The 13,620-nt window shown below is 42.9% G+C and overlaps 1 protein-coding gene across 2 annotated transcripts in view; it reads left to right on the top strand.

Annotated features, from left to right (window-relative positions):
• The window catches only part of LOC137359013 (interferon-induced very large GTPase 1-like), a 371,428-nt gene extending 358,586 nt beyond the window's left edge, over positions 1-12,842 (top strand). For both annotated transcript variants that reach the window (XM_068025150.1, XM_068025149.1), the window contains exon 5: positions 6,572-12,842. In XM_068025150.1, coding sequence (XP_067881251.1) covers positions 6,572-11,598 — 5,027 coding nt within the window. In that variant the 3' untranslated portion in view covers positions 11,599-12,842. The remainder of the gene's footprint in view (positions 1-6,571) is intronic.
• Positions 12,843-13,620: the final 778 nt, after the last annotated feature.

Raw genomic sequence — 13,620 nt, 5'->3', positions numbered from 1 at the left:
TTTGTTTCGAATGCTCCATGCATTCAGATACAGAGCCTGTAGTTTTGTCCTTTTATTATCTTTGTAACCTCTAGCCTTGTCTGCTGATTTAGTCTTAGATTTGTACTCTCTACTTCTTGTCAAGGTCTGTTTATCTATTCCCATATTAATACCTTCCTTTCTTGCCTTGTCTCTACTCTTTGATTTGCCACATTTTCCCCAAATTTGATCCCTTACCCCCACTATTTAGTTTGAATCCCTCTCTCCATCCCTAGTTATGTGACTCACTGGAACACTGGTCCCAGCACAGTTCAGGTGTAGACCATCCCAATGGTACAGCTCCCACTTTCCCCAGTACTGGTGCCTTAGCCCCATGAACCGGAACCCTGATCTACCACAACAGCCTTTGAGTCACACATTTATTTCTTTACTACCCTACTCCAATTTGCACGTGGCTGAGCCAACAATCCAGAGATTATTCCCTTTGAGTTTCTGCTTTTTAATTTGGTGCCAAGCTCCTCATACTGACTATGCAGAACCTATGTCCTTGTCCAGCCTATGTCATTGGTACCTACATAGACCAAAATAACAGGATCCTCGCTCTCCCACTGTACATTCCTCTCCAGCCCTGAGCAAATATCCCGAACCTTGGCACTTGGCAAGAAACACAGCCTTTGGGACTCTCGCTCTTTGCTACAGAGAATAGTATCAATCCCCCTTACTATACGGTCCCCTACTACCACAGCTTTCCTTTTCTCTCTCCCAACTTGAATGGCTTACTGTACCATAGTGCCATGGACAGTCTGCTCATCCACATTACAGCCCTCGCTCTTGTCCACACAAGCTGCAAAAACCTTAAACTTGTTACTCAATTGCAAGTGCTGAGGCTCTTTCACTCCCACCTGCTCGATCCCCTTACCTGCCTGACTCACAGTCACACCCTTCTGTCCCTGACCACTGACCAAAACAAATGGCCCTATCCTAAAGAGTGTGACTGCCTTCTAGAACAAGGTGTCTAGGTAGCAATCCCCCCTCCCTGATGCATCCTTGATGTCATACTCGATCAAATGCTGCCTTGATGTCAAAGGCAATCACTCTCACCTCCCCTCTTAAATTTGGTTCTTCTGTCCATGTTTGGACCAAGGCTGTAATGAGGTCAGGAGCTGAGTGGCCCTGGTGGAAACCAAACTGAGCGTCACTTAGCAGGTTATTGCTAAGTAAGTACCGCTTGATCGCACGGTTGATGACACCTTCCATCACTTTACTGCCAAGAGGAGACAATGGAGCAGTAATTGGCCAGATTGGATTTGTCCTGCTTTTTGTGGACAGGACATACCTGGGCAATTTTACACATTGTCGGGTAGATGCCAGTGCTGTAGCTGTACTGGCACAGCTTGGCTAGGGGTGCGGCCAGTTCTGGAGCACAAGTCTTCAGTACTATTGCCGGACTGTTGTCAGGGCCCATAGCCTTTGCAGTATCCAGTGCCTTCAGTCGTTTCTTGATATCACGTGGAGTGAAACAAATTGGCTGAAGTTTGGCATCTGTGATGCTGGGGACTTCAGCAGGAGGCTGAGATGGATCATCAACTCGGCACTTCTGGCTGGCGATTGTTGCAAATGCTTCAGCCTTAACTTTTACACTGATGTGCTGGGCTCCCCCATCATCAAAGATGGGGATGTTTGTGCAGCCTCTTCCTCCTGATAGTTGTTCAATTCTCCACCACCATTCATTTCATTACTGTATGTGGCAGAACTGCAGAGCTTAGATCTGATCCATGGGTTGTGGGATCAATTAACTCTGTCGATCGCACGCTGCTTCCCCTGTTTGGCATGTGTTGTAGCTTCACCAGGCTCACACCTCATTTTTAGGTTTGTCTGAAATTAGGTAGTTTACCCCTCCCTTCACACTCTCACTGTTCCCAGTGTGGTACTGAGGGATGTGTATAGTGTGTGAGAGAATCTCCAGTTCTTATAGCCTGGGGGCTGGAGGTCGTGGACCCAGGAATTGTGGGAGATTTGGGTCGGAGCTGAGGAGACTGGACGTCACGGGTCTCTGGGATGAGTGGGATATCAGAGGACCTGACTCAAGGATCTTGGGATTGAGAGATTAACAGGACAATCCCAAATCTGTGGGAATATCCTACAGTAAAAAACAGAGATGCCACACCTTAATACGAAACATGCAGTTAAAAATCTATAGAAACAGATAACGCGGGAAAGCCACTGTAACCATTCCATATGACTGCTGAGAAAGGACATCAAATAAAGTTTTCATGTTTTAAAGTTTCATAACTTACTGGGCTGGAAGTTACGCAGCCCTCAACATCATGATCCGTGGTGGGGGCGGGGTGCCGGAAAATGGCTATGGATGGGGCCCGCCATGGAACTTGACACTGCCAGGGCCTGGCCGGATCCTCCCGGCAGCAGCGAGGCTCCCAGCCCCCACCATTGGGCTCCCCTGCTGCTGGGCGACAGGACCACAGTTTGAATTTTCAAATCAATAAATTTAATGAATTTACACACACTTATCTTAGATCTTGAGGGCCCGTTGTGATCTTCAGCACGGCGGCCAGCACTTCCGTACATTCAGATCCCTGTCCAGGGAAACGAGGCAGCACACTGGTGGGGAGGGGGTGGAGGTAAGGTTTTCAATGTGGAGAGTGGGGTCAAACACACATCATGGTTGCAGTGGATGGTCAGAAGTGTTGAACCTTAAACTTTGTGCAGTTTGTGTGGGGGAAGGACAGATGTAAAAGATATGTGTTTTGTGGGGGAAATGTCAAATACACAAGAACACAAGAAGTAGGAGCAGGAGTAGGCCATTCAGCCCCTCGAGCCTGCCCCACCATTCAATAAGATCATGGCTGATCTGTCCCAGGCCTCAACTCCTCTTTCAGGCCTGCTCTGCATAATCCTCGACTCCCCGAGATTTCAAAAATCTATCTACCTCCTCCTCAAATACATTTAGTGACCTAGCCTCCACAACTCTGAGGCAGAGAATTCCAGAAATTCACCACCCTCTGAGAAGAAATTCCTTTGCATCTCAGTTTTAAATATGTAACCCCTCATTCTGTAACTATGTCCACTATTTTGAGATTCTTCCACCAGTGGAAACATATTCTCAACATCTACCCTGTCAAGCCTCCTGCCGTTCTTGATCAGACAACCCCTTCATCCCAGGAATCAGCCTAGTGAACCTTTCCTGAACTGCCTCCAATGCTAGTGTATCCTTCCTTAAATATGGGAACCAAAACTGTACATAGTACTCCAGGTGTGGCCTCACCAACACCCTGTACAGTTGTAATAAGACTTCCCTATTTTTAAACTCTCACCCTCTAGCAATAAAGGCCAACATTTCATTTGCCTTCCTAATTACCTGCTGCACCTGCATGCTAACTTTTTGTGTTTCCTGTACAAGAACACCCAGATCCCTCAGTACTGCAGTATTTTGTAGTCTTTCTCCATCTAAATAATAATCTGCCTTTTTATTCTTCCGACCAAAGTGGATGACCTCACACTTTCCCACATCGAACACCATCTGCCAAGTTTTTGCCCACTCACTTAACCTATCTATATCCCTTTGCAGATTCTTTGTATCCTCATCACAACATGCCTTCCCACCTATTTTTGTATTATCAGCAAATTTGGATACTCTGCACTCTGTCTGTTCCTTCAAGTCATTAATATCGATAGTAAATAGTTGAGGCCCGAGGACCGATCCTTGTGGCACCCCATTAGTTATGGCTTTCCAACCTGAAAAAGATGCATTGATCCCAACTCTCTGCCTTCTGTGTGTTAGCCAGTCCTCAATCCATGCCAACACATTACCCCCAGTACCCTGAGCTCTTATTTTGTGCAATAACCTTTTATGTGGCACCTTATCAAATGCCTTCTGAAAATCCAAATACACTACATCTACCAGTTCCCCTTTATCCACTCTGCTTGTGATATCCTCAAAGAACTCTAACAAATTTGTCAAATATGATTTCCCTTTCACAAAACCATGTTGACTCTGTTTGATTGCATTATGTTTTTCTAAATGTCCTGCTATTTCTTCCTTAATAATGGACACTAGCATTTTCGCAATGACAGATGTTAAGCTAACTGGTCTGTAGTTTCCTGCTTTCTCTCTCCCTCCTTGCTTGAATAGGGATGTCACATTAGCAGTTTTCCAATCCGCTGGTACCCGACCGGAATCCAGTGAGTTTTGATATATTATGACCAATGCCTCCACTATCTCTGCAGTCACTTCTTTTAAAACCCATGAATGCAGGCCATCAGGTCCTGGTGACCTGTCTACCTTTAGTCCCATCAGTTTGTCCAGCACCTTTTCCCTCATGATGGAGATTGTTACCAGTTCCTTCCTTCCATTTACATCTTGCTGATCTATCATTGTTGTGATGTTATGAAATATCTGCTTAAAAGTCTGCCACTGCTCATCTACCGACTTCCCCTGTAGTCTATCTTCCCAGCCTGCTTTATACAACTCTTTCTTCATACCTCTGTAATTGCCCTTGTTTAAGTTGAAGACACTGGTTTGAGACCTGAGTTGCTCACCCTCAAACTGAATTTGAAATTCTATCATGTTATGATCGCTTCCCCCTAAAGGATCCTTAACTACGAGATCTCTTATTAATCCTACCTCATTACACCATACCAAATCTAAAATAGCCTGTTCCCTGGTAGGTTCTGCAACATATTGCTCGAAGTAACAATCCCTGAGGCACTCTACAAATTCGTCTTCCATGCTACCCTTGCCAATATGATTTCTCCAGTCTATATGCAGACTAAAATCACCCATGATAATTGCAGTGGCCTTCTTACACGCCTCCATTATTTCCTGATTAATATCTTGTCCTACAAAGAGGCTACTCTTCGGGGGCCTATAGACCACTCCAACCCGTGATTTCTTTCCCTTGCTATTCCTTATTTCCACCCAAACTGATTCTACATCATGATCTATTACACCTATATCATTACTCACAACTGTACTGATCCCTTCCTTTAATAACAAAACTACCCCACCTCCTTTTCCATTCCGCCTGTTCTTCCGGAATGTTGAATATCCTTTAACATTGAGTTTCCAGTCTTGGTCATCCTGCAACTACGTCTCAGTGATAGCTATCAAATCATATTCATTTGTTTCTATCTGTGCCGTCAGCTCATCTATCTTGTTACAAATGCTACGTGCATTCAGATAAAGAGCCTTTAGCTTTGACTTTTTACCATTTTTACCTACTCTGGTTCTAATTTCCCCTGTACACTTATGCTCGTATTTTCTGTCCCTACCTGTCACACTCTGATTAATGTATGCCCCTTCATTACCCTGCACCTCTGCTTTCTCGTTAATTTTTGAATTTTTAAACTTCCCTTCAATTGAACCCTCTCCCCAACTATTTAGTTTAAAGCCTTATCTACAACCCTAGTTATACGATTCGCCAGGACACTGGTCCCAGCATGGTTCAAATGCAGCCCATCACAACGGAACAGCTCTCGCTTTCTTCATTACTGGTGCCAGTGTCCTATGAATTGGAATCCATTTCTCCCACACCCAGTCTTTGAGCCACGCATTTACCTTTCTAATCTTATTTACCCGATGCCAATTTCAACAAGGCTCAGATAGTAATCCTGAGATTATTACCTTTATGGTTCTGCTTCTTAATTTAGCCCCGAGCTGCTCATAGCCCCTCAGCAGAACCTCTTTCCTAGTCTTACCTATGTCATTGGTACCTACGTGGACCATGACAACTGGATCTTTTCCCTCCCACTCCAAGTTCGTCTCTAGCCCAGAAGAGATGTCCTTAATCTTGGCACCAGGTAGGCAACACAGCCTTCGGGACTCTCTATCTTTGCTGCAGAGAACAGTATCTATTCCCCTAACTATGCTATCCCCTATTACTACAACATTTCTCTTTTCTCCCCCACTTGAACCACGGTGCTGTGGTCAGTTTGCTCATCCTCCCTGCAGTCTGTGCCCTCGTCCACACTGGGAGCAAGAACCTCGTACCTATTGGATAAAAGCACTGGCTGAGGCTCCTTCAAAGCTAAATTCTGGATCCCCAAACCTGCCTCACTCGCAGTCATACCCTCCTGTCCCTGACCACGGTTAAAATTGGATATAATTAATCTAAGGGGTGTGACTGTCTCCTGAAACAAGTGTCCAGGTAACTCTCCCCCTCCCTGACATTATTGTAATTGTTATTGGGAGTAGAAAAGAGGAAAAAGAAATATCTTTATCTAATTTTAGTGTATCTTTCTTTCAATATTTAAATCAGCGAGCAGGGCTGGCTGCCCTTTAAGAATGGGGCCTCGCCTGCACACAGTCAGCTGAAGCTATTGCCAGCAACGGAGAACCTGCCTGCTCCATGTGATTGGGAGGAGGGGACACCCCAGCGATTTAAATAAGCTGCCGGGCTTAAAATCGCAGTGGCTCTTTGGCGTGTGGCCCTCATGGATGGGCCGCCATTTTTGAGCTCGCCGCTGATTTCCTAGAATCCAGCCCACTGTTTAAATTATTGGCCTATTAATCTCCACAGTTACATTTTTTGAAATATTGTCTGGTCTACATGTTTAATATTTTCATTAATTTCAGCACAACTATTTCTGGAGACCGATCCCACTCTCCATCACCCGGAATCCATGGATAATAATGTGGAACTAGCGTTGACAGATTCCAACCCACAGCTCAAAATGGAGTCTTTTCAGAGAGGGTCACAGGTCGGAGCAAGTCCACATGACTCAGTGGAAGGTAACAAAGCCACAACTGTACAAGAACAGAGTTCAGTCCAAACAGACTCTGCAATTCCTGCAAACATTGTTTGTGATGTAAATACAGTAAAACATAATCCCGACAACGATATTGTAGAATTCTTAACTAAACTGGGGTTAGAAAGCAAGAAGTTGTCCCTGAGCGATGTCCTTAACTTAAACATAGAAACACTTCAAAATAAATCACCCAATTCACCTCAGGATATTCCAGGATATTTTCTCCGGAATTTAATGATGGTCAATTCAGAGGCAAGAAACTTGAAATACAAACCAACAGACACACAAAATCAGTCAGAATCAGATGAGTTGGATTTTCTGTGTCAGTATGAAAACTGTGAAGGTTTATACCATCCCTTGGATATCATTGTGTCTATTTTCCTTTGTGCTGACCCATTCCTCCAGCAGGAGCTGATGTTGAAGATGTCCCTGTGCCAGTTTGCATTGCCTCTATTACTGCCTGTTGGTAACAAGGGCTGCACCTTCCTACTGTGGGCCCTGCACTCCATCATCAAGAAATGGCGCCCACTCTCACTCCGAGAAAGTGCAGGCTTTCAGGAAACAAACATGGTGACCGCCAGCATTCCGACTTTTTCCTTTATTAGACTCGGTTCCTGTTCCATCTCTAAATCTATGATTCTAAATGAAGTCCTCAGTCCCTCCCAGCAACATCACAACTTCTTCATCCATCACCAAATGGAGTGTGGAAATCTACCTCGCAAGATTTCTGATGGTCTTGTCGAGTTGTGCTGGTACCTGCCCAGTGGGAGTGAGGAACTGGATCTTTTCCCAGAACCAATGACTATATTAAACCTTCGAGGTGATGCTAAAGAGTTCCACACACAGCTTCAATTTCTGGTAAATGTCTCTTCAGCTGTTTTTATTTTTATTGATAATATTGACAGTGGTTTAAGCAAGAGCCTGAAGTCCCTCGGCCAGTCTCCAGCGAGTACATTCATAGTGCTTACTGGGAGCAGTGTGAGCGGTCAGACTAAAGAACACTTAAAGAACTTCATTAATTCCTCAGGGTTTAACGAGAATCAAATCCTATCACAGAGAAAGAGAAACAATGCAGAGTTTACTGAGATACTGCAATCCATAGTGAAAAACACCCTGGAAATAACCCAACAACAGAAGACTGGTCAGGACACCAAGAGTTTGGAGGAACTGGCAGTAACTGCAAGAGACATGGGAATTGTAATAGATGAGGATGACAAGCTGTGTTCAGAAGGCAAAGCAAGGTCTGAAAACATTTATAATTCTATTAAAAGAGAGGCCATTAGTCAATACAAATCAGAAAATATGTCTTTTCAGGGTTTCACTTGGCAACAGGTTTCCAAAATAGAAAAACAACAATGTCGTCCAAAACAGGGAGATGAAAAGTCGATACAAACATATTGTAATGAACTTGAGGAAAAGAAGAGAAAACTGCGAAATGAGCAACGAGAGAAAGGTATATCAGCTGATATGAAAACATTCATTACAGCCCTGATAGACAGGAAGGAGAGGGAATATTTCCTGAAATGGATGAAATTCGGGTTAGATTCCAGATCGAGAGAGATTCTCTCTGGTTTACGTGAAGATTACAAATCTCTGTATCAGAAATCACAGGAACAGGCAAAGAAGCAGAAAGACTCGACAACCAACAAGCGGTTACAGGAATTAGACCAACAGATAACTGCCAGCTCCCTTGGACTCGAACATTTCATGCGAGAAATCGGGCTGATCTATGAAACGTTGATAAACCAGAATAATCGCGATGAGGAGGAGAAATCCATTGTACAAAAGTTACCCCACATTGCTGCTGATCTGATGTTGGATGCGTTCCCTCTGGAGCTCATTGATGGAGATGTTTCCAACATCCCTTTACAGTGGATCACTGCTGTACTGGAGGCAGTTGAACAGAGGATTGGCAGAGAGACCCGTGTGTTTGTGCTGACAGTGCTGGGTGTGCAGAGTACAGGCAAGTCCACTCTTCTCAACACCATGTTTGGTTTACAGTTTGCTGTGAGCAGTGGTCGGTGTACTCGTGGGGCCTTCGTGCAGCTCATTAAGATTACAGGGGATCTGCAGACTGAGCTGGGCTGTGGGTACATCATGGTGATCGACACTGAGGGGCTGAAAGCACCAGAACTATCAAACATTGAGAACAGCTCTGAACATGACAATGAGCTCGCCACCCTGGTGATCGGGTTAAGTGATGTAACATTAGTAAATATAGCCATGGAAAACTCCACAGAGATGAAGGATGTGCTGCAGATAGCAGTCCATGCATTTATACGAATGAGAGAAGTGGGGAAAAGGCCAGTTTGTTACTTTGTTCACCAGAATGTGAGTGATGTGTCTGCTCATGATCAGAATATCGCAGGCCGCAAACATCTGCTGGAACAGCTGGATGTGATGACACGAGCAGCGGCTAAAATGGAAAAACAAGATGGACAGTTCACCAAGTTCTCGGATGTGTTGGTGTACGACGCGATGGAGAATAACTGGAATATCCCAGGCCTGTGGCACGGGAATCCTCCCATGGCAGCTGTTAATACCGGCTACAGTCACAAGGTGTTTGAGCTGAAAAAAAGGATTTTTGAGACTCTGAAAGAGAAGCAAATTAAAGGGAGAACATCGACCATCTCTGAGTTTATCCAGTGGACTAAATCCCTGTGGAACGCAGTGAAATATGAAAATTTCATCTTCAGTTTCCGGAACAGTTTGGTAGCTGAAGCTTACAAGGATCTTTCTGTCAAATACACTGAGCTGGAGTGGGAACTGAGGAAAAAGACACATTCCTTCCTGGAAAGGGCACAGAACAGAATTTTTTATACCAAACAGGATCCAGAAAGAGAAAGTCAAAGACTGAAAAGACAACGGTTTGTATTTCTCAATGAAAAGAAAGAAAAAGCTCTCCAACAATTGGAGGACTATTTTTCCACCAGCAATAACTCAAACCTTGTTGAAAAATACAGGGAGGATTTTGTCTACAGCATCGACTCTCTGATCATTGAACGTGGAATGTATGTGGACAGGAAGTGTGATGAGGCAGTGCAGAGGAGGAGAGCTATGCAGAAACTGAATGATATTAAGGACAAGTATCAGAGTCAGATTGAAGACCAGGTTAATAAACTTCTGAAACAGTATAGGCAGGAGAATAGGAAAATGAATGAAACACAACTGCAGAAAGCATTTGAGAATATGTGGAAGAAAACAATTTCAACATTTAAATATTCTCCACCACAGAGAGCCGATATTATCAATGACATGGAAATGAGTCTAGTCCAGAATATGCCCGCAGACACCAAGCTCCTCAACCAGCAACGTCACAATAAAACCCTGCATGAACTGAGTGATGGAAAACCCCAAGTCAATCACACTCATGTTGCGCTGTGCACAAATCAATACACATTTTTTGCCAAACGTTTCATTCCAAAGTTAAATGAAAAAGTCATCAAAAGAGCCCAGCAGCTGGTAGATCAGTGGGCAAGAGAGTGTAAACAGTTTGTGATGCAGATCGCAGACCGGGAGCAGGATTATGATTCTAATCATTGCAGAGAACTCCTGAAAGTAATAGATGATAAAATCCAGAAACACCAGGACCAGACATTCACTTTTAAGAAATGTTTCTGTGTGGAATTTAAGCTTCACATTTGTGGATTTGCAGTTATAAAATATGAAGAAATGCATGAGAGGTTCAGGAAGAGAAATGATCCCCTGGAACAGTTACACAAGGAGAAAGCAGCCTACTGTCAAAGCTTTAAGGATATTTACCAGGAGAAAGATCAAACCAAACAGAGAGCAGAACTGTTCTGTGAAAATTGCCTGATCCCGGCCATAATCCAAGCTGTTGATAATAAACTGGGATTGGAGATTGTGCAGCACATGAGACACCACTGCAAAGGTGGAAAATTCTTATACCGGAAAAACTTCCAAGTGGCTCTGATGCTCCATTTGAAGGAGACAGACAGTTTTGATGAATATTATCAATATATAAAACACACGGTGTCATTGGAAAAAGATTGGCTGAAGGAACAAGTTAAACAACACTGTGCAGCCACACATGATAAACAAGTTCCTCTGCTGTGCTCTCTCGCACTGGATATTCTGCAGGGGATTATCAGTCGGGTGAGGGAAGCTCTCAAGGATATAACACCTCCAGATAATGACAATTCAGTGGTCGGTTTTATTCTGGCAGTTAAAGAGAAACTGGGTGATGAGATACAGATTCCAAAGGAGACATTGGGAACTGTTACTTTTCAGTCTGAAAAGATTAACCCACTGAACTTTAAACAAGAAATTGAAAGTTTTATCAGTAAAAATGACCTCACTGAAAGGGTTAAAGATTGGGGTAAGGATATTGCTGGGAAAATCACTGCTCTCCCCATCAATCCATCCAGTGAATTGTACACAATGTTCGGTGGCTGTGGGGAGCAGTGTCCCTTCTGTGGTGTCCTGTGTGATTGTACAAACAGGGAGCACTCACAGCACAATGCTGAATATCACTGGAGCAGAGGGCTGAATGGATACAGAAACATTAATACTGAGAAACTAATATCAGAGAATTGTACAATGGGTGTTGCAGGTGATGGCAATTTCAGGAATGATGACATCGACTGGAAACAGATTCCTCACAGGAACTACAGAACTGTCAATGAGCGGTACAGTCATTGGAATATTCCTGCAGATACCAGCATTGAAACATCAGCCTATTGGAAATGGGTTTTCATCAAAAACAATGCACAGTTCGCTGATAAATACTCAGCAAAACCAGCAGATGACATTTCCAGTTGGGATTTACCCTGGGATCAGGTTGAAAATGACATTGAAAATAAATACAATGTGAAGATTAGTGAGTTTGCTTAACTTGTTAGTTTTAAAGACAGAACCCTCCCCTTCCCCTCTCTCCAACTCCGAGCACCTGCCCACGGGGCTCTGCCATCCTTACGCCTGCCCCTTCCATCCCTCTTCCATCAAGCATCTGCCTGTGGGCCTCAACAGGTGTCTCGACTAGTATTCCTCAGGTCAAACCCTGTCCTTCCGGCTAGGTTATGGTTTGGGAGTGGGAGTGGCTCTGATGAATTTTCCAGCTATTTAATAGATATGAAGGAGTTTCTCTAACCTTTATACTGAAATGTGCTCCCACTGTTTAGCAGGAGGTGAAAGCCAATTTGCTTCACTGGTTCCCTCATGTAAAGAGTTAACCAGAAAGAACAAAGTATGGGTAATTTCCATCCTCACTATTTGATGAAATGGTTTCGATATAAGGTGCCTGATCAGGGTCGACAGTTTTACACCCGGATAGTAAGTTCCAAATCTCACCAATAAATATGAGTAAGTGGATCTCAATCTAAAATGTTAAACTGCATTTTCTCTTTTCAAATGCTGACCTGTCATGTTTTTGTATTATTTTTTATTTTTATCTCTGTTTTATTTTAGAATTAGAGTGTCGCTGTTTTATCATTATATATCAATATCAAAAGGAAATCAGTACCGAACTTCAGAAACAAGTAGTAACTGTAACAGGTCTTAAATGCTGTAATACAGAGAGGTTAAACATTACATTAACATTTGTACTAGACTATTCCTATAGTTCTATGTTATCATTGTCACGGTTCATTAATGTCCTTTAGGGAAGGAAATCTGCTGTCCTTACCCGGTCTGGCCTACATGTGACTCCAGACGCACAACAATGTGGTTGACTCTTAAAGATGCCCTCCGAGAATCAAGGGCAATTAGGGATGGGCAATAAATGCTGGCCTAGCCAGCGACATCCACATCCTATGAACGAATAAAAAAAAATTATTGTTTCAGATATTTTTTTCAAGGAATGAAATAGCAGATTATAAATGATATTGCTTGCGTTCAATTATTGGACAATGTGATTCCTGGAAATGTTATCCTGTTTGTTAAATTTTAAAATCATTGTGCAAAATAGTACTGTTTAATATTTTATGCTGAAATCCTTATTGCAATTTGGAATTTTAATTCATAATAATCAAATTCTGTTCAACAGTGTTTGACTGTAATAGAATTTTCTATAATTTTACAACATATTTCTCTATTCCATCAGTTAACTGTATTTTATCAAGTGATTTGCTTTGAAATTGAATAAACTTTAATCAGTTATCACCTGCTTGTCAATAAAACAAATGATTTAATCCAGCTTGGTGTCATCATTAATAACAATTAAATACCTGGACAAAGCTGTAGAGAGTCAGTGACTGGAGGGTGGGTATCAAACCTTCCCGAGTAATATGTGTGGAGAGTCAGCGCCTGCAGGATGGGTGTCTAACCTTCCTGAGTAATATGTAATATTATTATGTTAGTATTCAGAGTCTGATATGTTTTTATTATCATGCTAGATCCCCCTCCCCCCATCCCGTCCAAAGGACAAAGGACCATTCCCTGTCACATGCAATACACAAAGCCAAGATGTGGTCAGACCAGTTAGTCACATGACTAACTGGCTGGTGCAGGGTTTTGAATTCAGAAACTACAGAAAGCAGAATGCTCCTAGACTGAAGCAGACCTCCTGTCTGTCTGCCCGCTCCCACCTCTTTCTCACAGAACTTTCTCCATAATATCGGTAATGTAGCCTGATACTGAATAAAACCCCTTATGCTGATCTTCAGCATGTTGTAGTAACCCCTGGACTTTGAAAAGCATTTTTTTTTTTTTTAATATCCAAAATATACTTTATTCATAAACATCTGTAAAAATTACATTGCCAAACAGTTTCCAAACAGCACCAAAAAATACAAACATTGCAAGGGAGATCAGTTTCCTTCAATACTCTCATGAGTTTCTTCCCAACCCTTCCGTTTCTCAATTGTCATGTCAATTACAGTTTTACATTTACAGCAATTGAGAATATTAACGATACAG

The sequence above is a fragment of the Heterodontus francisci genome, unplaced genomic scaffold (genome assembly GCF_036365525.1).
Source record: "Heterodontus francisci isolate sHetFra1 unplaced genomic scaffold, sHetFra1.hap1 HAP1_SCAFFOLD_615, whole genome shotgun sequence".
NCBI lineage: Eukaryota > Metazoa > Chordata > Chondrichthyes > Heterodontiformes > Heterodontidae > Heterodontus > Heterodontus francisci.
This window is presented reverse-complemented; position numbering and strand designations above follow the sequence as displayed.